General features: G+C 37.8%; 1 protein-coding gene across 1 annotated transcript in view; it reads left to right on the forward strand.

Annotated features, from left to right (window-relative positions):
- The window catches only part of USH2A (usherin), a 944914-nt gene that overhangs the window by 164528 nt on the left and 758185 nt on the right, over positions 1-22201 (forward strand). Inside the window, exon 13 of the mRNA XM_027871555.1 lies at positions 14300-14483. Coding sequence (XP_027727356.1) covers positions 14300-14483 — 184 coding nt within the window. The remainder of the gene's footprint in view (positions 1-14299; positions 14484-22201) is intronic.

The following is a 22201-nucleotide window of genomic DNA, read 5'->3' on the forward strand; positions in this document are numbered from 1 at the left end:
AGGGCACAGATACTTACTAGCTGTCTAACCTTTGTACAAGTCATTTAACCTCTGTCTGCCTCAGTTTCCTCAACTGTAAAATAGTAACCATAAGAGCATCTATCTTCCTGGGTTGTTGTGAGGATCAAATAAGATAATTTTTGTAAAGTACTTAGCATAGTACCTGGTACATAGTAGATACTTAATAAATGCTTATTTTCTTCCTTCCTGATGACTTTCATATAATAAAAATAGAATGATAATAATTCTAGAAAATACATTGAAAACAATCATTCTTATAAAGAAGATTTCAAGGGAGCACAATCTCTCCTAAGCCTGGTTATATCTGCCTGGGTATGAGTACTCTTGGGCTTTTAAATGTGTATGAGAGGAGTAAAAGAGGAGAAAGAAAAAGGAGCTGGGGGTGGGGGAAGAGAGTAGAATATAGGACGTGGTATACAAAACTAGAACTGCAGACATCCTGCTGACCAGGTCACATGCTTAGTCATATTGTCTTCTTAGCTTCACCTCCTTAGAGATGAGGCAATGCCCATCAACATTGAGTTCTCTGCAAGGAAGAAGTCATTTTGGAAGAAGAGTCTGACCCACAAAGATGAATAGAAATACATTCTTCTCAAGGACTGTAGTATTGAGTGAAGAGCTTGGTGTTGTTCAGTTGTTTCAGTTGTATCCAACTCTTTGTGACCCCATTTTTTTTTTGTCAAAAATACTAGAGCATTTTGTCATTTCCTTCTCCAGTTCATTTTATAGAAGAGGAAACTGAGGCAAGCAGGGTTACATGATTTACCCAGGGTCACAACAGGAAGATGAGTCTTCCTGACTTTAGGCCTGGCACTCTATCCATGGCGCCACTGCCTTCAATATTCATTAGAAAGCAATTCCTTCAATACCGTTTGGGATCCCCTTGGGAATACTTATTGGCTAAAACTTGGAGGGGCAGGAGTAGGCTATTTTACTACCTTCATCCCAATTCAAGATGTTAAAAAGTATCAGATATTAACTAAGACATTGTGAGTAATAGTGGAACCAGGAACATATCATAAGATAATAATTATTATTTATGAAATTACAAAGGAAAGCAGGAAGCTTCAGCTATTCTGCAATAGACACCTATTCCTCTTTCCTCCCATGGGTGGAAAATGCAAATCATCATGCCTACCTCATCACCAAGAATAGGAGTATCTGAGGATACCTTTTAACAAGGCACAAGATGAGGCTATAGTTGTGGGTGATGTTGAATAGAGGACTAACTGTTTATGGAATCAAGCAGTAGTCTTAGAACTTTCTTCAAAAAATTGTGGATATCAGTTTAATTTGGGGGAATTTGCCTCTTTTTCACAGGAGTGGAGCCTAGCTTAATGGTTTCCTAGTTGGAATAACATTCTTACCCTCCTGAAATATTTATTTATAAACCAAAAGCTGAATCTTCTTTTCTGAGTGTTTTTCTTCCACACAAAATACATACCTTTTATTATTCTCATCAATAGTCTTTGATTTGCCTGCATCTCTCCCAACATATTCATACATGTACCCACACACACACATGAAGAGGGAGGGAGAGACACACACACAGAGAAACAGACAGACACACAGACATGGGGGGAGAGAGAGAGAGAGAGACAGAGAACGAGAACAAAGATGCCTTATACCTTTAAGGGTTTTAGAATTGAAGTAGAAATTCATTTCCTCACACTGCAGATCTGTCTTCAGTCTCAAAGGTCAAGGTTGAAAATATTGCCTTGATCACATGACTTCTATGGTTTTTGTCTTTCTTTGAAAAGCAGTGATAGTTGTGTCATTTTAGTTCTTTCATTCTCCTTAATTTTGAGTCTCTTCTGTTTTTAACTTCCAAAGTTTTTTTTTTTAAATCATATTAATGGCAATTCTCTTCCTCTTTAAGGAGTAGAATTGAGGATCATAAACCTATGATAGGATACCATTGGTGTCTCTCTGAGACACTCTGAAAGAAGCCCACAGTGTCTTTTATCTAGCATTGGGCTTTCCTGGGGAGATGTTGAGTTTTCCAACATTGCAAAGATGTTATAGGAGGGTCTCATGTTTCAGTTGAAGGATTGTACTAGATGATCAGTTACCTCTGGATTCCTTCGTAGCTCTAAGATCTGTGATTTCGTTTATTGTGATTATTAGTGGACCTTTCTTGACTCACTTCTCAAAGGAGATGGTCTTGGAGAGTGAGATGAGAGTAAAACAATGATATATAATTTCCCAGGATCACTTAGGGAATGAACACTGTGTGGATTTGTCTTCATCCCAGTGTGGGTTACAGTGAAAGGGACAGAGTTCTGGAAGGTGTTATTGCATCCTGAAGAGCGGGGAAGGGGCAAATTGAGCTGAATAGCTAATACATTTTTTCTTTTACAAAAAATATAATCTAGTGGTCCATGTACATCTTTTCATATATGTGTGTATGTATAATAGTTACTTTTGCATTGCTCTACCATAGATACTGCTGCTGTTTTTTTTTCTTTATTTTTAAAAAAAAGTGTTTCTTCCCAATGAAACTTAGATTGAAGAACCCTCTTATCCTGAAGTGCCTTCCCTATAAACAGCTATTTCACAGTGGCTGGACCTGTAGCTGCCACATTCAAATGCATTGCCACAGTCTGGGACTTTCATTCTACTTTGCTAAACATATCCTGAATAAACAGATCAATTATTACTGGGAAAACCCTGTTTTGGCTATCGGAATTGACTGGAAGACCTATGGAGTCCTTTCCCCTTTTTCCTCTGTGATTTTAAGAATTGTTTGACCATATTAGCCCACTATACCTAGATTACACTCCAGTTTCTTTAAAAAAATTATTAAGGAAGAAGGTGCATATAATGAAACCTCATGTATTATTAACCTAACCTTACTACAACTGCACAAGGAATAGTCTTGGTTCAACTAAAATTTATAGGCAATTTGTTAAAGCAGCAGCGCACATTAGAAGGTACATTAGAGCCACATTGGTTTTAATATGCCATTCAATAACTTGAACAGAGGTTAAAAATGCAGCTTAACCTCCATTAAGTATTTTTAAAATGCTTTAATTTAAAATTATTTGGGGTGTGTGTACATATATGAATGTATACATGCACATGTGCTAATAAATATAGTGCTCTGGTCTTTTTTTTTCCCTCTTGGTTCTCTTTCCCAGGGCTGTATGACCTAGTGACTTTCTGCAGCAGGCACTTAATCAGAGGCCAGGCTGGAAGAGGCAGAGGAATGATGTCAAGGCATCCTGAGCCAGTGACCCACCCTTGTCCTTGAAAACTGAAATCAAAGAGAGTTTATTGAGGACTGAAGGTTTTGGAATAAAGAAAGGCTAATTGATAACACATAGAATATCCCACAAAATCTCTTTCCTACTAAAACATTTCCTCATGTTTGCATTTCTTTTGTGTTTCATTTTGCAAATGATGCCATCTTTTATTTTCTCTCTCTCTTTTTTAAACAAAGTATCTCATTTCACCAAGAACAAAAATCATATGTGTTTAGCATTGAGCTCATAAATCAAGGCTATATCCAAGGCATTGTTAAGAGAATTAAGATTTGGTCACTAGTTTCTCATCAAGTAACAGTGAATCAAAGTAGAAATCTATACTGATCACACGTTGTGTGAGATAACTTTCTAAGCAAGTAAGTTGCCCGTGTTGGGAACCAGCTTTCAGGGTAAGAGTCACACCAAAGCTACTAGGTAGGAAAGTGGGCATAGAAATACAGGAGAGAGCTCTTAGACATATCTGTGAGTTTTATAATCCTTGAAAAGTTCTCAGGTTGGTGGGAAAACGTTGCTACTGGACTGAAGACAAGCACAGTCCTTTTATAGAGTAAATTCAAATCTCTGCCGTGTCGTAATGAAGCTTCCTAAAAACCCAGTAAGCAGATTAAAGTTTATAATTCCTAAAAGGGATTTTGCTTTCCTTTCTCACTTTCAACTTGCTCACAGTATTGATAATCATGCAGAGTTTTGAACATTATGTTAATTCTTGGCTCTCAGAATGATGACCTAAAAGTCTAGTCAGAAATTGTCAGATTTTTTTTTTTGGTTATTGTTGTTATATTTTTATCATTGTAGCTGAGCCTGATTCTCTGACCAGTGAATTAGAGCCTGGAGTGTTATAAACTGGCATAAGGGAGCCCTATGTGGGTTTTAGAAATAGGTGATAAAATTTGGCTCCCAATGCAACTGGAGAGTCTAATGGAATATTTTCTCTCCTAGGTAGCTTTGGAGGGTTCATTATTACACCCTGCAGATTCGGGATAGAATAATTTAGATTTGCACTTATTTTGTTTTTGTAGCTAAATTGAAGCTGGTGTAACATAGTTTTACATTTATAGTGACCTGTTGACTAAGCATATTTTAAAAATAGAAATAAACCATTGATATGATTTAGAAAGACAAGGGTATAGAAATAGTATTCTGTATTTAAACTCTATTTTGTGCCCTCCTTCTTCTTACTCTTTGCATCTCCCACCCATCTGAGTATCCTTCCCCATAAGTAAATGTAATATATATATATATGATGTGTAATATATATGTGTGTATATAAGTATATATGTAACGTGTGTAATGTATGTGTATATGTATGTATATATGATGTGTGCATATGTGTATGTATGTGTATATATATGATGTGTGTATAATATATATGTGTGTATATGTATGTATATTTTATATATATACACATATATACATATATGTGTGTGTATATATATACACATATATATCTATATATGTATCTATATAGATATAGATACATATATCCCTTTCCCTTCATGTAGAAGTCTAGGTAAGCCTCTTTTCTTGATAGAAATCATGGCAGGAAAGTGGTTACAAGAAGGCAATATTTAATTTAAAATAAATTTGTAATTAAGAAGTAAGAGATTTTTTAAAAATTGACCATAAATATTTAAAAAAAATTTTAGAAAATATTCTCTGTATGGGTGAAAAATATGGGGAAGTTAAGAGGATCAGACAAGTGGTCTGGTTAGAAGTTTCATAATATTGATAACACTAATTCTTGACTGACTGTGTCAATTATAATTCTTTACGCAACTTTGTACATGGCAACTAGCTGGCATAAGCCCTAAGGAGAATAGTCCTTGTTTAAAATTCTGAACATGAATATCATGTACAAAGCTAGTTTGCAAACTGGAACCAATCATGTCTTTAGCAAGGTAGTAGAAGTAAAGTCCACATACATACCTAGTCTTTTCACTTCTAAACTGATGTCCATTCTCAAGTCTGATTTGGGAGTCATTTCTTCTAAATGGCTTATAATTAGTACTTAGCCTCAGGTCTGGCCTCCTTTTCCATAAAAGGCCTAGAGGTTAAGCTTGTTTCCCATCTCCCATGTAAGACCTTGGCACAGCTGAGTCATTCATAGTCCTCTAGAGGGACATTGCTGGGGAATGGACTCTTCATTTTATGCACAGGACAGGTACTATGCTGTGCAAATAGCTACTGTAAGAGAGAATACCAGCTGCCTCACTAATAACTTTGAGCTATATGGCTTCTGCAATAACTGAATCTGGGGCTTCCTCCTGATAAAAACACCACCTTTTTATGATATGGGTGACTGCTGACTTTAGGTGACTAATGCTTGGTTGTCCATTTGAGTTTTGCCTCTCAAAGGACTAGGGCTGAGCTTGAACCAAACCTGGGGGAACAATAAGCATAATGCTTTGATCTCTCTTTGTAGGTGGGTGTAGGCTCACAATGTAACATGGTGCCAGGCTAATAACGTTGTAATGACCACACTTAAGAATGTAGTCCAGAATTGGTCACAAAATGTAGCTTTGAAAAGGTCAGTTAAAATGATACAGGGACAAAGGTGAGGGGCATGAGAAATGGAGCTGATGACATGGGCTTGGTAAAGGATTGGGATAAAGGACAAAAATTAAGGTCAGCTATCATTAAACTGCACAAAAGATTTAAAGTTTTAACAGGAAGCAAGGGAAAAGGTTGTTTTCTATAGTTAGAAGTCATAAAAGGAGAGGTAATGGTCTAGAATTAGGTTCACTCAGGTAAAAGTAAGAAGTAATAGTTGAGCAGTAAGGTAACTGACTCACCCTAATTAGAACTGTTTAAAAATAGGGCAACTAAAATACTGGTGGGATTAACCTTAATAACCATGCTCTTGAGAGGGGAAGGGTGAATTAACTCTTTGGCAAATTCCTATGTAGTCCCTTCTGTGGGTTCTAAGGAGCTCACCCACCTGGTCTCAGATTCCTTGAAAGCTTTCATCCTCTACTATGCCACTCCTTGCATTCTTTTCTCTCAGAAAACCTTTATTTCTTACATGGAAAGAGCCTACCTATTCTTCTTGGCCAAACCATCTTTCCCCCATGCTTTCCAAAATTAACAAAGAATTCACTAATTCTCCAATGCTTCTATGGTTGACCCAGCTTTCTTAATATCCCATACTACCACAATACCTTTCACTTAACATTTCTTCTGTGTATCTGTGCTATAAATTTTTTGAATTTAACATTTCTTCTGCATGTCTGTGCTATAAATTTTTTGAATTCATTATCTTACCTTAGGACATGCTGATGATACCAAAGTTATGGGCTCACTACCTCTATGAATCTGTTGACTTGCATCCATTAGAAACATCCAATCAACTAACCATCATGTATTAAGCAACCATTACGTGCCAGGCTCTGTGCTGGTGATACAAAGAGAAAAATCAACAATTCCTGCCTTCAAGAATCATACATTCCAGTGAGGCAGACAACATACACATGCATATCAGTGCAACCCTAGTTTTGAGAGCTTCTCTCACAGAGACCTGGATAGTTTTATTGTACTCAGATGATACAGTAAAACTCTCCAAACATTTGGAGAGGGAGGAACTGAATATTAAGGAGTTGCAGTTTAACTTATTCTGGAGAAAGTTAACTGTTATGGCTAAGGAAAGATTATATGAAGCACAAAGAGAAAGGACCAAGAAACATTTTCTGAGAAATTACTAAGTAGAAAGCTATTTTGAGAGAACCGAGTTTAACTCTTATTGTGGAGAAGATATCTTGAGAAGCAGCTTAAGCTGCCATCTTGAGAGAACTGAACTATGATTTCAACATCTGTGGAGAGGAGACATCAGTTGACTATGGTTAGGTTGGTTATAGAGATAGAGGTGATGTTGATTATGACTTTTACTACAGTTAGTAAGATGTTAAAATGTCTTTGCATTATCTATTTTTTAATTTATTTTTATTTTGGTGAGACAATTGGGGTTAAGTAACTTGCCTAGAGTCACACAGTTAGTGAATGTTTTGTGTCTGAGTCTGGATTTGAACTCAGGTCCTCCTGACTCCAAGGCCAGAGTTCTATTCACTACGCCACCTAGCTGCCCATGCAGTATCTATTATTAATAAACTATATAGTTAGTAATATTGATATTTCTTGAAGTCTTTGAGACTGGGGTTTCATATTAAAAAAGAAGTAAAAGCTTCCAGAAAAAAACCGTTTCTTTAGTTTATTTATAAACTGTGTTGGTATCCAGAGTTAATTGGTTAATGAAGGCGAGATTGTGAATTTCTATTCATTTATGAAGTATTAAAATTTACCCCTTGATTGCTTTAGAACCCAAGATGAGAGTTGTTCAGGAAATGAATCAATAGCAGTTAGAAAGGGTAAGGGTTTGAGTATTCTTGTTAACTGGTAAAGTAATCTATTAAAGCCCACCTAACTTTGAACCTGTTTCATAGGTATATATAAAATGAATAGAAAGCAGAGAGAACGTAATCTATAGAGGGAACACTAGTATCTGGATAGGGGAGGAGGACCAGGAAAGGCTTCATGTAGTAGATAGTACTTGAACTGGGTCTTGAAGGAAACTAGAGTTTAAAAGAGGCAGAGGTAAGCAGGTAGTGCATTGTATACATGGAGACATCCAGTGCAAAGGCCTGGAGATAGGAAATAGAGTATTTTTGTATGTAGAACAATAATAAGGACAGTGTGGCTGACCTGTAGTGTATGTGTAAAAGAATAATGTATAATGCGGCTAGAAAAGTGGGATGGGATAGGGGTGAGAAAGGCTTTAAACACTAAAGATATTAGTATTTGCACCTAGAAATAAGGGAGAGCTACTGAAATTTATCAAGTAGGGCAATAATATTGGAGTAACTTGTGCTTTAGAAAAATCACTTTGAAGGCTGTATAGTGGATAGATTGGAGTAGGGAGAGACTTGAGGCAGGGAGACTAATTAGGCCATTATAATAATCCAGGGCTGCTAGGTGGCCCAGTGGATAGAGTGACAGGCCTGGAGTCAGGAAGGCTCATCTTCCTGGGTTCAAATCCAAACTCAGATGCTTACTAGCTGTGTGACCCAGGGCAAGTCACTTAACCCTGTTTGCCTCAGTTTCCTCATCTGTAAAATGACCTGGAGAAGGAAATGGCATCCTTGCCAAGAAAACTCCAGATGGGCTTATAAAAAGTCAGACATAACTGAAACAACTGAATAACAGAATAACAATCCAAATAAGTAGTGTTGAGTACCTAAATTAGGCTGGTAGCTCTGTGAATGGAGAGGAGACATATACAAGAGATGTTATGGAGGTAGAAATAACAAGATTTGGCAAATGATTGGATATAAGGAATGGGAGAGAGTGAGAAATTGAGCATGACATTGAACATTGGGAAGCTGGAAAGATGATATTGTCAACAGAAACAGGAAAGTTCTGAAGAGAGGTGGATTTTGGGAAAAATCAGTCATTTAATTGAGCATTTATTAGGTGCCCACTCCATGGCAGTAACTATGCTAAGTGTGGGGGATACAAAGACAGGCAAAAGATAGTCCTTGCTCCCATGGAGCTCGAAATCTGATGGGAGAGACAGCATGCTAACAGCTATGTACTTAAAAAATATATACAGGAAAAATTGGGCAAGAATAGTCTCAGAGGAAAGGCATTAGATTGAAGGGGGATTGGGAAAGGCTTCTTGTAGAAGGTGAGGTTTTAGTTGAGACTTGGAGGCCAGGGAAACCAGGAGCTTGATATGAGAAGGACGGGAATTCTAGGCATGAGAGACAGCTAATAAAACTGTATGGAGTTTGGAAATGGGAGTGTCTTATATGAGGAATAGCAAGGACATCAGTGACATTGAATGCCAGAGCATATTTGAGGGTAGAGGAGGAGTAAGGTGTAAGAATCCTGGAAAAGTAGGAAGAAAATGGATTATCAAAGGGTTTGAACACCAATGACCACAGATAATTTTATAGTTAATCCTGGAGGTGATAGGGAGCCACTGATGTGTATTGAATAATGGAGTGACGTGATCAGAACTGTGCTTTGGAGAAATCAATTTGACAACTGAGTAGAGGATGGGCTCGAATGAGATGTCTTTGAAATGTCCAATTGGCATTTGGTGATACAGGTATAAAGCTTTGGGGAGAAATTAGGGCTGGATAGATAAATCTGGGAGTGATTAGCATAGAGATAATAATTGAACTGCTGAGAGCCAATGAAGTCATCAAGTGGGAGAATCTTGGGAATACCACACAGTTGGAGAGCATAGCTTGGTTGGAGATCTAGTCAAAGAGACTCAGATAAGCAAGAGGCATGAATGAAGACATGAAAACTCAGAGTATTCAGAAAGAGGCAGCCAACAATGTCATACTATAGAAGGTCAAGAAGGAGGAAGATATAGAAAAGTCATTCAATTTTAAATTGAGATCTATTTTTAATAGAGCAGTTCTGTTGAATAATGAAATTGGAAGCCAAAATGCAGATGGTATAGAAGAACATGAGAGATTAAACGCAGCCACATAATACATATAGTTTTTCAAGAGATTTGGCTGAAAGAGAGAGACATAAGATGCTTGTGGGGATGGTAGAATGTAGGGAAGGTTTGTCTTTTTTTTTTTTTTTAAACTAGAGGGAGATTTGTAAGCTCCTTGAGGGCAAGGACTATTTCACTCTTTGTATTTATATTCTTTGAGCAACTCTCACGCCATCGGTCAATTAACACTTATTAAACACCGACTTCATGTCAGTCACTATGCTAAGTGCTGGGGATACAAAGAAGAAAAAAAGTCCTTGTTCTTAAGGAACTCACAGTTGTAATGGATGAAACCATATGTAAACAACTATGTCCAAATAAGATGTACAGCATAAGTTGGGAGTAATTTCAGAGGAGAGGCACTGAAATTAAAGAATACTTGGGAAGGCTTTTTTTGAAGAAGGTGGTACCTTAGCTGAAACTTGAAGGAAACCAAAGAAACTTGGAGGCAAAGATGAGGAGGGAGAGTCTTCCAGGATAGCCAGTGAGTTGGGAGATAAGAGTATTGTGTGTGAGGAACAGCAAGGAAGTCAGTGTAACTGAATTGTATGATATGTACAAGGGAGTATGGTTTAAGAAAACTGGAAAGGTCAGAAGGGGGCATATTGCAAAGGAATTTAAAAGCGAAACACAATTTTACATGTGATCCTGGAGGCAAAAGGAAGCCACTGGAGTTTATTGAATAGTAGAGGTTGGTATGGCCAGACCTGCACTTTGGGCAGATCAGTTTGACAACTGAGTAGAGAATAGAGTAGAGAGTAAGATTTGGGGCAAAAAAGACTAATCAGCAGACTAATGAAATAGTCCAGGCATGAAGTGATGAATGCTACATTGGAGGTAGGTACTATCAGAGGAGGAAGGGGGTTGTATGTGAGAGTGTTATGAAGGCAGAAATGACAGAATTTGACAAATGATTAGATAGATATGTGAGGTGAGAGTGAGAAGTCTAGGATGACACCTAGATTTTGAGCCTGGGTAACTGGAAGGATGGTTGCATCCTTGATAGTAGTAGGCAAGTTATGAAGAGGGAAGTTTAAGCTGTCTAGGGGATTTGAGCAGTGTTGAGAGAGAGAGAGAGAGAGAGAGAGAGAGGGACAGAGAGACAGAGACAGGCTGTGTGAGTGTGTTAACAAAGTGAAGAGAGTGATCAACAGTGTCAAAGGCTGAAGAGAGGTCAAGAAACATGTGGAGTGAGAAAAGGCCATTAGATTTGCCAATTAAGAGATCATGAGTAACTTTGGAGAGAGTGGTCTACATTGGAGGATGAGAATAGAAGATAGACTGAAAAGAATTAAGAAGAAATGAAGTGGGGGACCTATTGTTCATAGCTTTCTTAAGTAATTTAGCCAAAAAAGGAAGGAGAAATATAGGATGGTAGCTGGCAGTGAGAAATTAAATGTGGGGTTTTAGAGGCTGGTGAAGACATGAGGTTACATGTAAACAGTAGGAAAGCAGGTAGTGGACAGGGAATGACTGAAGATTAATAAGGGTAGGGATAATAGAGGGAGCAATCAGCTGGAGAAGGCAAAATGGAATGGGATCCCCTGTGCACATAGAGTGGCTTGCCTTGGCAAGGAGAAGGGCCATCTCTTCATGTGAAGCAAGGGGGACGAAGGACCTTGTTGCAGAAAGCATTGAAGTAGTAAAAGATGAGAAACAGGGGAGAAGAGGTAAAAATGGCCTCAAATTTTTCAGTTAAATACATGGCAAAGCTCTCAGCTGAGAGGGTGGAAGAGGCAGAGCTGTGGAAGGTTTAAGGAGGAATGAAAAAAATTTGGAAAAGCCGCTGTAGTTAGTGGGATAGTGAATCAGTTATTGTTCAGTCATGTCCAACTCTTTGTGACCCTGTGTACCGCAGCATGCCAATGCTGTCCATGGGGTTTTCTTGGCAAAGATACTGGAGTGGTTTTTTGATTTCCTTTTGTAGTGGATTAAGGCAAACAAGTTAAGTGACTTGTCTAGGGTCATACCATTAGAATATGTGCGAGGCCAGATTTGAACTCAGGTCTTCCTGACTCCAGGCTTATTGCTCTATCCACTGAGCTACCTAACTGCTTCAATGAATCAATTAGGGTCACATAAAAGGATTGTATTGCTTCAGTGAAGACCCAGATGAGATGATATGGCATAAACTTGTAGTTGCCACAGTCAGCACTGTTATGATATTTCCCTCAGCTGCTTTCAGTTGCCCGTGAGTCCCTCTTGCTAATGAGGACTTCTTGGCACACAATAGGTCCTTAATAAATGCTTGTTTTTTGATTAATTCCCTTTACACAAAGAACACTATTTTATCACTATACTGCTATCCTTAAACAAAGCCAGTCATCTTGCACAAAAGGCATTCACTCAATAATGTCATCTTTATAAATGAATAGTTGTACATTTGAATGCAAAACTAATGTGTTCTAAGTAATTTGTGTCTGCAAGGAGTCTTTGGTTATTTGTTGGTGTGTTGGGTCATTTTTCAGTCATGTCCGACTCTTCGTGACCCTGTTTGGGGTTTTCTTGGCAAAAATAACCAGAGTGGTGTGCCATTTTCCTTCTGCAGCTCATTTTACAAATGAAGACAGTCCTTACCATCAAGGAGCTAACATTCTAAAAGGGGAGACAACAGACATATACCTCTGAGACAGGCTAACTGTGGAACTATGGATAGATATTTTTATCTCTTTCTGTCTCATACAGCTCTCTAAGACCATTGATTACAAATTAACTGTCAATCTTCATCAAATGGAAGGTGTTTCCAAATTACAAGTAGTTCACGCCAAAGAAATGGTGGATTCTTACATCCCTCTTATTCCCTTTAATAGCAAAAATCATATCTTTTGCTCCTTTTTAATTCCCATTAATAGCATGGGAATTAAAAAGGAGCATAAGATATGATTTTTTTCAGAGCTTGCTATTTGAATAGGGATATAAAACATATTCATATGAAAAAAATATTATAATACAAGGCTGTTTATAGTTAGTGCCAAATGAGTGGGATAGACCCTTGACTTTACCTCTTTCCTCTTACTGACCACAACTTTCCATTTTCAAGCTTGCTAACATTTCCAAGAGAAAGTACACAGGGGTTAGGAGAGAATGGAAAATACAGACCAATCAATTTTGCTAATTGTTAGCAGCTGTGACAAAATGGTTGGTGTGGGAGAAGGTTGCAACTATGGGCTTAAATGAGGTTTTAGGGTTATCTGTGAATTCCAATTACTCTTTGCTCTTTCCCATTACACAAATAATTGACAGTTGACTATATATTTATGCCATGTTTGTATTTTTTTGTCCTTTCACCCCACTTAAATGTAAGATTTTTGAGCACAGTGACCATAGTTAACCTAAAATCTTTTAATCTCTTCATATATAGGATTTTGCTAGTGCTTAGTATATATGTATTGATTACCAGTGTAATGATGGAAGTTAAAATTGTTATCTCTTCTTCACATGATTTTCAGGAAATTGAGGGGTAAGTGTGAAGTTCATAGAATTTCCAGGAGGATTGGAAAGGGCTTTAGAGATCATTTGGCCCAACCCTCTCATTTTACAGATGAGGAAACTGAGAAAGAGAGAGGTTAAGTAATTTGACTAAGGTCACATAGCTAGTAAGTCATAGAACTAAAATTTGAAATCAGCTTTTAATTCAGCATCTAGTACTCTTTCCATTGTGCTATTCTATGTCCCTATAGGAACAGTGGTTTCCATTTTTATGTTACTTGATCACACCATCTCATGGCCAGCAAAAACAAATCCAAAGTCCCCAAACAAACCACAAATATGAAATTCTGATGATGGTATTAAATGCCTAACAAGATCCTAGGTATGAGTGATCTAGTTTGTCCTTCTGGCTTCCAGAGGTCATGATCCCCACTTAGGATGCTCCAGACATTATAAATATCTTGTAGTTGTATGCAGTTCACAAGCTGTCGTTGGTTCAAGTCTTCCTTATGTGATAATTTATACAGCGATTGAAGAACACATATGCCATGCTTTATATCCAAGTATAATGTGAGACAGAACTACATGATGGTGTTATTTCTTTATTAAAGGGGAAAAAAAGAGAGCATAACAGAATATTTTGAGTCCTTGGATTCAGGACAACCCCTGTTTAAGTCCTTCCCTTGACACAGGATCTGAGAGCATAAAGGGACTTTAGCAACCAACTAGTTGTGAAAGATTGATTCCCACTATGATATACCCAACCAGCTTAGCTAATGCTTGAAGACCTCTAAGAAGGAGCAGCCATCACAAATATTAGCTATGTGACTATGGACGAGTCACTTAATCTCTCAATGCCCAAGGCAACTCTCTTTAAGACTATAAATTGCTTGAAATTCGTGGTGTTATGATCTAAGTTGCAGATGAGTTACCAATCATCATCAGTGGAGAGAGTTTCCGTACTGGGAGATCCCTGCAGTGATGAAATCACAATTCTGGACCAATAAAATGGGGGGAGGGGAGGGTGGTGGCACAGAAAAGAAAACAATTTATAATAGTTTGATTTCTTTATTCCTAGGTTTTTATGTTTCTCCAGGCAATAAAACTGGCTGCCTTCCATGCTCATGCCATACAGCTGGTGCAGTTCATCAGGTCTGTAATAGCCTAACTGGTCAGTGCATTTGCCAGGATGCTTCTATTATTGGACAGAGGTGTGACCATTGCAAGGACCGTTATTTTGGGTTTGATCCTCTGGCTGGGAGGTAAACATCTATTAGTTTTAATAATTAAATGTTTCTGATTTAATTATCTTGGCAATTACCTTTGCTTGCTAACTTTGAAATCTTTATTGGCAGCCTCAAAACATTTCCTCTAAAAGGTAAACCTTTCAATTTACTCACATGCTTATATTTCTGTCTCTTTGACCTCTGCTTCTGATGTTAAATATGTCACAGGACTCTCTGCATGTTTCCTAAAGCAGTTGCTTTAAAAAATGATTGGTGTTAAATAAGGCTATTTTCTGAAGCTTGGGGTTTCACTGTGAAGTTTTGGTACCCCTCCCCCCTTTTTACAGAAATTCCCAAATGTCAGCCTCTTGAAACTCCAACACTCAGAACTATTGGGTGCTGAAAGACCGTCACTCCGTATTATCACTATATATTCCCTGAACTTATTTCCCATCATCTTATGCTGGCTGCTTTTGTGTTTTTCCTGTTTCTCCTTGAGGTTTAAATTCTAGCATATGAGCATGTCTCTTTTTTCTACAGTATTATTATTATTTTTTTTTTACCAGTGAGCTAATTTTTTCAGTCTATAAGGTGCCACCTAGAAATAAACTAAGCATTTTCCGAAGCTTCATTAACTCTTTTGAATCTAGTACATTTGACTTCCTCTGCCTTTAAACAGATATTTATATTGTATTAATTTGCACTCATTTGTGTGCTGTTAAAAATATGTCTTTACAGCATTTCTATGTGTATTTATCTAACTTCTCCCATAAGATTATAAGCTCCTCCAAGGTAGGAACTGTGACTTCTATTTCTTTGTTATTCCCATTCCCATGCAGCTATGAAGGTGCTCTGCACCCAGCAGGCTCTCAATGTATGCACACACTTATATTGCTGGCTGACTGACTAACCCCTAAATTAGTACATAGTCCACTGCTGATTATTCAAGGGTTTGTAGATTATCCAAGTTCTTTTCATCTTCTCATTTCCCTCCTGCTGCCTGCCTTTTGGCCATGCCAATACTCATTAACACCTCCATTAGAGTGTGGACAAGGTAAATACAAGCTGAAAATCTAGCTGGTAAATGAGGGAAAATGTATGCCCTCCCTATGGGTAGGGGAAGGTGGTGTGGACACTTGCATTGTTTCTTCAAGACTCAAACCCATGTTTTTACTCTTCTTTTTTGGCAAGGTGGAAATGAGTAGTGTAGTAGGTGGGGCAGTGAATTTGGAATCAGGAAGACCTGGGTTTGAATCCCACCTCAGACATAAGCTTGCTATGTGACCCTAACAAATCACTTAACCTTTCTGAGTCTCAGTTTCCTCATCTGTTACATGAAGATGTGAACTTGATGACCTCTCAGGTTCTTTCTAGCTCTCAATCTATGATCCTATGACCTCTAAGAGTGTGTGGTAGGGGAAGTGGAGACAGAGGAAGAAATAGAAAAGAATTAAGGAGCTGGTTGGAATGGTGAGATTGCCTTTGTACTCCCCACCATCCCTTTTCAAAACTCCTCTATACTTAATATTTTCAGTATGGAGGAAAATCCCTTCATTATGGCCAACAGAGTCAGTGAGATGAACGCACTAGACATTTTCTTTCTCCTCTAAGTCTTAGTGCCATGTTGTGTACCCTTGAGCTGAGAAGGAAAATGAAGCCCTGTTGCCCTTCTGTCACCAAAGTATATAAGCATGGTAGTGCTTTTGTAAAACTCGACATGTGGAATGTGGATGCATCTGGAATGACCCCCCTGCTCAAGGGTAACTGATCGTTTCTGTTGTGTCCTTTCTCTTCAGCACTGATCATCATCACAGAGGAAATTCCTTAGCATGAAAGGTCAATAGGTAACCTGCAAGTATGACCATGAGAAAAGACACGATTTATTCTCTCTCTCATAGTTGGAAAGTGATAAAAATATCTTTAATATGTCTTTTTTTATTTCTTGAAAGATGTGGAAATCTCCCTGATGACTTCTGGTTATTATTGTACATATGCCATTTACTGTTTCAAAATACTCCTAAACTTTAGTGCAGAGATAACTATAAATATGGGGAACTATCAAAAATGTGGTTATCTCTTTTGGGCTGAGGGAAAAATACCCACATATCTCAGGAAATTTATGTAGTTACATAGCAAGAGAAAATTTAGGCCCAGGACTTGACTTAAACTCATGTATTAAGTCATTGTGTTCTTTTGTATGGGGGGGAAATCGAATACCCATCTGCTCTTCCTATTGAAGTATACTGAGCTCTCCCTAAAGACCCTCTACTCGTTCTCACAGGTGTCATCTCTTCTTGCTCTCCCTCATGTTCCCTTCACTTTGCTCAGTTATATCTTATGTTTTTCCTTTTGTTCCTTGCTTTTATATTCATCTCATGCTCCCTAGAGCCAAAACAAGTTCCTTCTATCCAGTCTGACAAACCACCTGTGTTTTTATTCTTCAGTAGTTCATTCTTCAAAAGGCACCTAACAGAACAATGGGGGAGGGGTAGAGATGCCACAAACTGATCTAAGAACAAAATTCCCTCCATTTATTTTTGTCACATGAAATAAACACGACTAAACCCAGCACAGAAAACAGTGAAGCAAAATGATTGGCCCATTGAAAATCAGTGGAATAAAAAAGTAAATAGAATTTGATCCCCAAATAATGCAACACAAAAGGAAACGTGTTCAGCTCCTTTCCTACAATTGTCAACTCATAGTTAAGATCCATATTTAACATACTGAATTTAATAATGCTATCTTCACTTACCATGTGTAAAAATAATTTCTGTCTTGGGTTCTCAGCCTGGCACATAGTAGGTGCTTACTAAGTGTTTATTGACTAACTAATCACACCTTCCCTATTCTGTATAATCCAACAGATTTTCCCCATATTATACTTGTACATATTCCTTACTCTAAACCTCAGTTAGATATGCCATTTCTGTTAGACATTGTTCTACCACCTGTCAATTAGTCAATCAATGTTTATTAAGTACCTGCTATGTGCTAAGCACTGTGCTAAGTGCTAGGGGTAAAAAAAGAGGTAAAAGATAATTCCTGCACTCAAGAAGCTCATCATTTGATTGGGTAATCAACAAGCAGAGGTACAAACAAGCTATATATAGGGTAAATAAGGAAAAGTACTAGAATTTAGAGCAGTTGAGAAAGGCTTCCTGTACAAGATGGGATTTTAGCTGAAACTTAAAGGAAGCCAGGGACGTCGGTAGGCAGAGATAAACAGGGAAGTGCATTCCAGGCATGAAGGACAGCCAGAGAAAATGCCTGAATCTTATTTTCTCTTATTCCCTATGTCCTCCAGGATTAAATATAAAATTCTCTATTTGGCTTTGAAAGCCCTTCATAACCTGGCTCTTCGATCTTCTTACCCCTTACTCATCTCCATGTACTTTACTATCCAGTGGCACTGGCCTTTGCATTGTTTCACTTTTCACTGAGCATAATCCTCCTCCAAGCATCTTGCTTGGTTGCTCCCCATGGAATTCTATTCCTCCTTGTCTCTGCCTCCTGGCATCCCTGGTTTCCTTTAAGTCTCAACTAGAATTTCACATTCTACAACAAGCCTTTTTCCTTCCTTAATCTTGGTCTCTTCCTTCTGAGATTAGTCCCATTTTATGCTGCATATATCTAGTTTGTATGTAGTTGTTTGCATGTAGTCTTGACTTCGAACTCCTTGAGAGTTTAGTGGTAATATTTGTAAAAAATGCTTAGCACAGTGCCTGGCACATAATAGGCACCACCACCACCACCACCACTACTACCACCACTACTACTACTACTTACTACTATTACTACTACTGACTTTTTGTTTTCCTTTGTATCCTCAGTGATTAGGATAATTCCTGACACACAGTAGATGCTTAATAAATGCTTATTGATTTAACTTGTTCTTAAATTCCTTATGTTGAAAACTAGTTTTTCTGCTTATCAGCAGAATTATACCTGGAATATAATTTTTCCCTTGAACCCTCAATTGAGGACAGCCAGACTCCAGCCTATATATGGAATCTATAGGATTTACCTCAAGCTCTTAGGACTTTAAATCAATCCAGAAGATCACAGAATCATCATTAAACTAAAAGGGCAACCTTTAAGTAGAGGCAACCTATTTCAACCCTCTCATTTTGCAGATATGGAAACTGAAGTCCCAAGAGATGGAGTAATTTTCCCAAAGTAACACGGAAAATTGGTGTCAGAGGCAGAGTTAAAATTTAAGATCTTATTACTCTTAAATCTGGCACTGTTTCCACTATACTAAAAATAATTATTAAGCACAGTCAGGAACTCTACTTGGTGCTAGAGATACAAAACCCAAAATAAAAACAGTCCCTGTCCTCAAGGCACTAGCAATCCCTTAGGATGAATGCAAAGAAAATCCTGCATGTGACCCCAAAATTTTTTTGGTGGGCATTTTTGCATTTCTTTTTATATGTGAACATTTTAATACGACATTGGGTCATGTGTAGAAATGACATGCAAAATTCCAAACTGTGCTCAGTTGGAGTTTTCTGTCAGAACTAGATCACTGAAAGAAGTAAATTAGAATAAAGCAGTCAGATACATTTCTTGTCAACTTGTCTCTTTTTATAATATGGTAATAGAAAATATTGGGGAAAGAGTGATAGTTCCAGTACAGATTTGAGAACTTTTTTTAATATTCTCAGTTGTTCCCCAAAGGATGTTGAGCATTTCACTAGTGTCATGTACAATACTTCAGTCCATTCTCCTTATAGCATTCTTAGCTGAGGTGTTTATGGAATCATAGGTTCAGAGCTAGAAGAGACCTTAGAGGTAGTTTAGAAAAATTATACATCTGGAGCTGGGAGGGTCCTCAGAGGTCATTTTGTTCAGTGATATCATCTTACAGATGGGGAAACTGGAGCACAGCAAGGTTAAGTGACTTGCCCAAGGTCATATAAATAGGAAATAGTAGAGCTGGGATTCAAATCTGGGTCTGCTGACTTCAAACAGCTTTCCCTTCCCTGTACCTTGTTGCTGTCAACCTAGGGTTTGTGGGTCAAAACTTAGAGCTTCCTCTATGGCACCTCCATGATTATTTTTGCTCCAGGTACCCAGTTTTGTGAAGATTATCTTAATTTATGAACCCCTCAATCATAAGAGTAGAAGCTTAAGGGGGCACCAGCAGTGAAATAAAGCTTTTGTGTACCATTGGCAATATTTGAAAAATTGTACCCTTTTGTATTTGAACATTCCACTCTTGTGTGTTATTGTCCAGGGGAGACTTAGAGACTTCACTGTGTAACATGTGGGGCTTGTCTGATCACACAACAAATGTTTACATGGTGTGAAAGGAGGCATTAAGATGTGCTTTTATAAAAAATATGTTGTGTCCTCTGCATGCTGGGTTCGAATCCCAGCTCTACTGTTCACTGCTTCTGTAACCTTGAGCAAGTCACTTTTTACCTTGCTGATCTTTAAGATCCCTTTCAGTCAGCCATTCAGTTAATCAAAGAGCATTTATTAAGTGTGCCAGGTCCTGCTATACCCTATGGACACAAAGAAAGGCATAACCAGAGTGCCTGCCCTCAAGGGGATCACTTTCTATTGGAGTGATACACAAACACAACTATGTATATAAAAGATATATATCAATGTAAATGGGAGGTAATCTCTGAGAGAAGGCACTCATATTGAGGGGGCCTTGGAAAGACCTCTTGGAGAAGGTTGGAATTGAGTTGAATCTTGGAGGAAGTCAGGGAAGTCATTATCCACTGGATGAGAACCAGAAGGCCTAGCCCACCATGGCTGGAGAACATGGAATGAGGGAGAAGTGACCTAGTCTAGTGACCTAGAAGATAAACTAGCCAAGGAGGTAGCCTCCTCCTGCTTGCCTTCTATTCATAGGATCATAGGTTCACATATTTAGAGGTAGAAGAGACCTTAGCATCCATCTAATTAAATTCCTTCATTGGGATGAAGAACTGAGACCCAAATAGGTTAATTGACTTGACCAAGGTAAAATCCCAGAAGCTTTGACTCTAAATCCAATGCTTTTTTCCCTACTATTTCTATCTTCAAAAATGAAGCTTCTGTCTACAAACTGTGTTTTTCCAATGCATCTTTTTTTTTTTTTTGTAATGGAGGTATTACTCTTATGATGTTAAACAGGTTCTGACTCCTTTTTTATTTTCACACCTGACTTGGGGGATGGGGAGGAAGCTCTTAAGAGAGGAAAATATATGAGATTTGTGATCTCAAAAACAGAGGCAAATTAACTGTTTTCCCATTTGTATCTCAGGCAACACTGAGTTACATAGAGGTCCAAACAGAGCTATGATGGTCATGATTGCTGGCCAAGATTAGCAATGCTTTACTCTTGTTTTGTTTACTGTAATGAACTGGTCAATAAACATCACAAATTGTTTATCTATATAAATCTTGACAGATTACTGTTTATGAAATCCATTTAGCAAGTGAGGTTTTCCCATAAGGATGAAAAATGAAGATTTTAAACAGATTGCGGGAGAGGCTTGAGCCGTACCTAGAGAGTCAATGTAATAAAGGTTTCTTTATATTAATATTACAAAAACCATTTATCCTGGCAAAATCAATATTGCAATTCATCTTAGCTTGGTTTTTCTCTTTCCAAGTTGAAAATGTCTTTTCTTTTATTATATATAATTCTGTTTTAATAAACGTGAGATAGATCTCATTTAAGAGGAGCTCTTGAGGAGGAAGCGCTTATAAAATGACATGAAACTTGTAGCTTATTTGGTAAACAGTCCTAGAGAATGTAGAAAAATTACATTTGTGGGTCTGTGAAATTTGGAGGCATCATCAGACTTAAATCTTAATCATCAGAACTCCCCCATGGGCTTTACTTTAGAGGAACAAGCAACTGCATTTAGAGAGGATCCAATCTAAAGGTTCCTGTCAGGCAGAATTCCCACCAACCAAAAGCAAACAATTATCTCAACAGTCAGGCTTCTGCCTAGATAAGGGGCTGTAAAATGAGGCAGAGTCATTTTTAATTACCCAAAATACAGTATGCTTTCATGAGAAGGGATTTATTTAGTTTGGGCTTGGAGGTTAATGTCCCATGGATATTGATTGAGTGATGGTGAAGTTAGATGAGTAGTAGTTGGCTGGGAGAGAAGGGAGCTACATCAAGGAAAGGAACAATGTTAGACACTGGGAACCATTACTGTAAATGTACTGTATGTAAAATAAGTTTGATTGTCTCATGAGTGAATGGTAATGAAAACAGAAATACTCAGGAGACCCTTATTTGTGAGTGGTGCAGTAAAATAATTGTTGCAGGAGCAGAAGCTCATCTCTCAATGTTTGTGAGTGTCACCACAACATCAACCCCACCCCCTCAAACCATATATGCTAAGTAACAGTGTGAAATGAAATTAAGGACAAATAAAACATCTTTGTCTCCCTCAGGATTCTTCAATCTTTTTTTTTTAAAGGGCAATTTTCTTTAGCTGTGGAAATAACTAAATAGTCTAAACAAAAACCATTATATGAAGGGGGGATTGTTGAGGTTATGTGTATAGATGAAAGAACCCAGCACAGTTTTTTTTTTCCGAAAAGGAAAACCAAAATGTCCTTTTCTCTCCCTTTTTCTAAAAAAAAGGGCAAACTAGAGTATAGTGGTTTCCAAGAGAGAATGTACTTTATTTATTCCCAGAGGGATATTAGTCCATAAAACAAATTTGCAGTTTATTTTGCAGCTTTAGCTTTTATCAGCCTTTTTAAGGGTGTTGAATGATTACCCAGGA

The sequence above is a fragment of the Vombatus ursinus genome, unplaced genomic scaffold (genome assembly GCF_900497805.2).
Source record: "Vombatus ursinus unplaced genomic scaffold, bare-nosed wombat genome assembly UNPS02014798.1, whole genome shotgun sequence".
Taxonomy (NCBI): domain Eukaryota; kingdom Metazoa; phylum Chordata; class Mammalia; order Diprotodontia; family Vombatidae; genus Vombatus; species Vombatus ursinus.